General features: G+C 65.3%; 1 protein-coding gene across 1 annotated transcript in view; it reads right to left on the bottom strand.

Moving 5' to 3' along the window:
* FAAP100 (Fanconi anemia core complex associated protein 100) overlaps window positions 1-3,221 on the bottom strand; it is a 10,632-nt gene that overhangs the window by 1,981 nt on the left and 5,430 nt on the right. Inside the window, exons 5-7 of the mRNA XM_009283522.1 lie at window positions 3,009-3,159; window positions 1,516-2,306; window positions 955-1,091 (exon numbers count right to left, since the gene is read on the bottom strand). Coding sequence (XP_009281797.1) covers window positions 955-1,091; window positions 1,516-2,306; window positions 3,009-3,159 — 1,079 coding nt within the window. The remainder of the gene's footprint in view (window positions 1-954; window positions 1,092-1,515; window positions 2,307-3,008; window positions 3,160-3,221) is intronic.

The following is a 3,221-nucleotide window of genomic DNA, read 5'->3' as shown; positions in this document are numbered from 1 at the left end:
TGCGGCCGGGCGGGGCCCCGCCCGCCGGTCTCGCCCGGTGCCGCTGGGGGTGAGCAGATGCCCGTTCCCTGACGAGACGCAGGCTGCCACCCCAGCGGATTTAATCCGGCAGGCTTAGCCCAAGGGAGAATTAACGCTGTCACTAATCACATTGGCGATATTAGTGCTCCCAAGCGTGAACCAACCTGAGCCGGGTCATTGCCAGCACGCAGGCGGCTGGGCCCCTCGGCACGGGGTCAGCTAGCTGCGGTGGGAGAGCTGGGCAGCAATTAGTATTTTTCCTTTGCGCTTAGAGGGGGATTTTCGCATTAAAGGGGGACGAGCTGCAGCGGATCAGATTTACACCCCAAATCCAGCCACGTTTTCCCCTCGCTTTGCAGAGCCAGCAAAGCGCAGCCGGCCAAAGCAGGAGGGAAAGCCCATTCCTTCCTGCAGCCGAGCCTGGGCAGGAGATAGGCAGGAGCGGGAGCCACACCGCTCCGGAGGAAAGGCAGAGGCAAAGAGTGCCCGCAAGGATCCTGCGGATCAGCAGAGGGATGCTGGGAGGGGAGGGGGCATCTGCCTTTGCCCTCACAAGGCCAGCCTGCCACGCAGGGACACAGCAGCAGCCCACTGCCCTTCCTGGCGGGGAAACAAGATCATCTGGGGGACACATACCCGCCCGGAGAGGGACAGAAGTGGCCACTGCCTTCGGGAAGTCCAGGGTTGGGAGAAGGGGGGACCGGCAACGCAGCCCGTCCAGCCCAGCACGCAAGCCCCAGCCCCACAGCGTAGGCAGCCAGCAGGCCCCACGCAGCACCCAGGCGTCCGGACCCACGGACAACAGCCTGGGGTCAGCACAGCAAGGCCATACATCACCCAGCTCCCTGGCACGAGCGAGGGGCTGCGGGACAGAGCCGGTTCCGTGGGATGGGGGCGCGGGGAGTTTCTCTGCAGGGCTAACCCCTTCCTTGCCTCTCGGACAAGCAGCTGCACCTCGCCTCCATCCGGTGCCGCGCCGCGCACCGATGCCACCTCCCCGCTGCTCAGCGCCTCGGCCCCGGCGTTCTCAGCCAGCAGCCAGCGCAGCGTGGCACAGCTCAGCGGGACATCTGGGGATGAAAGGAGAGAAAGCGGAACTTGTTAAGCCGACGAACGCCATCCCTGCGGCTCAGCAGCCCCGCTCAGGCCAGAGCGATACAGGATGGAGCAGCATGTGCCTGGTGCCTCCCCTGCGAGGCCAGGGCTGACACTGGGGCCGTTCCCCTCCCCGCTGAGACAAGCCGAGCTCGGTCACGCGACTGCCATCGCGTCCACGTGCCAGCCCACGAGCAGACGCATGCTGGGGTAGTGACTGCGCGGGGTCACGCAGCCCTCCTCACCCAAGAAAGGGGCTGCTGACTGCCCCAGCCTGCATGCACGGGCTGCGACGTGCCATCCTGGCCTCTCCTGGGATGGCCACAAGCTGGAAAGCAAGCGCCTCTCCCCAAGGAGATACCCCAGGAGCTCCTGGGATGCTCCTCTCCAGGGACCCACCTGACCCGGAGGTTTTCAGCGCGTTTTTCAGCAGCTCCGAGGACACCCTGATGGACGCCGCCGAGGGGGGCGGGTTTCCCTCTCCCGGGGCGTGTGGCAGCTCGCCATCTTTCACCCCCTCGGGTTCAGTCTGCTCCCGGGATACTTTGAGGAAGGTCTCCACAGGGTCCGGGGGAGCAGGGGGGGCTGCTGCCGGCGGGGAGGCATCTGGCCTGGGGGCGCTGCTCTCGAAACGGAGGCACTGGAGCATGTCAATGGTGCATTCGCTGAGGGGCAGGCAGATCCCCTCTCTGTCCGGGGAGAGGATGGGCGAGTCGTCCGGCAGGAGGTCGTCCAGGGCTTCAGAGGAGTCGGAGCCGTTGCCCAAAATATTCCGTAAACTGTAGTAGAGGGCACAGGAGATGGTCAGAGGCAGGTCCAGCTTGGTGTCTGCAGTGGAGCCGAGGGGCAGCGTCAGCTCCCTCTTGTTCCCGGGGAGGAGCTGGTCGATGGGGAAGGTGAAAGTGGTGGCCGAATCCACAGACTCCTCCTCTAAGGCACAGGGGCTGGCCAGGAGCTGAACGCAGAGGGTCCAGCCCTCCTCCAGGCTGTACTCGCTGCAGTTCTCCAGCAGACAGGAGATGGTGACGGTATCTTGGAGCAGGAGGCAGCTCCAGTTGGCAGTGACAGTGCAAGCAATGGGCTTCTGGCCTTCTTGGCTGGACAGCAAAGCTGCGCTCACGTTCATCACCTGGTTCAGGCTGGCCAGGGCTCGGTTCTTCTGGTCCACCGCCTTCTTCAGGAAGGAAACTCTGCAAGGATAAAGCGTCGGTGCTGAAATAGCAGGAGGGACGGCAGCCGGGACGCGGGGTCAGTGACGGGAGCATGGCAGAGGCCAGCGCCAAAGGCTGCTCACGAAGGGCACTGCGCCCCCACGGCAGATGAGCCGAGCAGCCCCTGGCACGAGCCCGGCGCCCTGAGCCACCCCGGGAACTCTCCGGCTCCCTCTCCAAGGCAGCCAGGATCCACGCTGCCTGCAGGGCCGCTCTGCCCACGAGCCCCCATCGGCTGAGCTGACCCTGAGGAGTGGCTCCAGCCAGCCAGACCCCGGGAATCCCCCTGCGAAGAGAGAGGGACTTGTCTGCGTCCCCTCCCCACATGCAGATGGCCGCGGAGGCCGGAGGCACGCGCCTGCCCTGCCTGTTACCGCGGACTTGGCAAGTGCTCCCAAGTCTGGGAGCGCCTGGCACCCTGCCTCTCCCACCTTCTGCCGCCGAGGCTGTAAACACCAGCCCGCCCGCAGCACCCTTAAACACTATTTTTATCCTGTTGAGGTCGGGGGGTGGGGGGGGGCTTCCCAGCCAGGCTCCTGCACTCCGGAAAGGTAAATGCTGGAGCAGTTACTGCCAGAGACCTCCCAGCCGATGCACGAAACCCCAGCTCGGTGCCCGTAAACCCGGCAGCTCGCAGAGTAAAAGCACGAGCACGAGGTGCCGAGCAGCCCTGCCCTTTACCTCTCTGAGGTGTTGCCTATCCCGGAGAGCAGCTCCTTAATCCTCCGGCCGGCCTCGGCAGGCGTCAGCCCCACGTCAGCGTCCTCGGGGCTGCATAAGCCACAGGTCATGAGGCGGCCTTTGGCAGACAAGGCCAGCAGCTCCGATTCACCTGCGGGGCAGAGACAGGGGCAGGTCAGGCAATGAGGGGGGGTGGCGGGGGGGCCGGGAAGG

This window comes from Aptenodytes forsteri, unplaced genomic scaffold (assembly GCF_000699145.1).
Source record: "Aptenodytes forsteri isolate BGI_AS27 unplaced genomic scaffold, ASM69914v1 Scaffold86, whole genome shotgun sequence".
NCBI lineage: Eukaryota > Metazoa > Chordata > Aves > Sphenisciformes > Spheniscidae > Aptenodytes > Aptenodytes forsteri.
The sequence above is the reverse complement of the archived record's forward strand: the minus strand, read 5'-3'. Positions and strand labels throughout refer to the sequence as shown.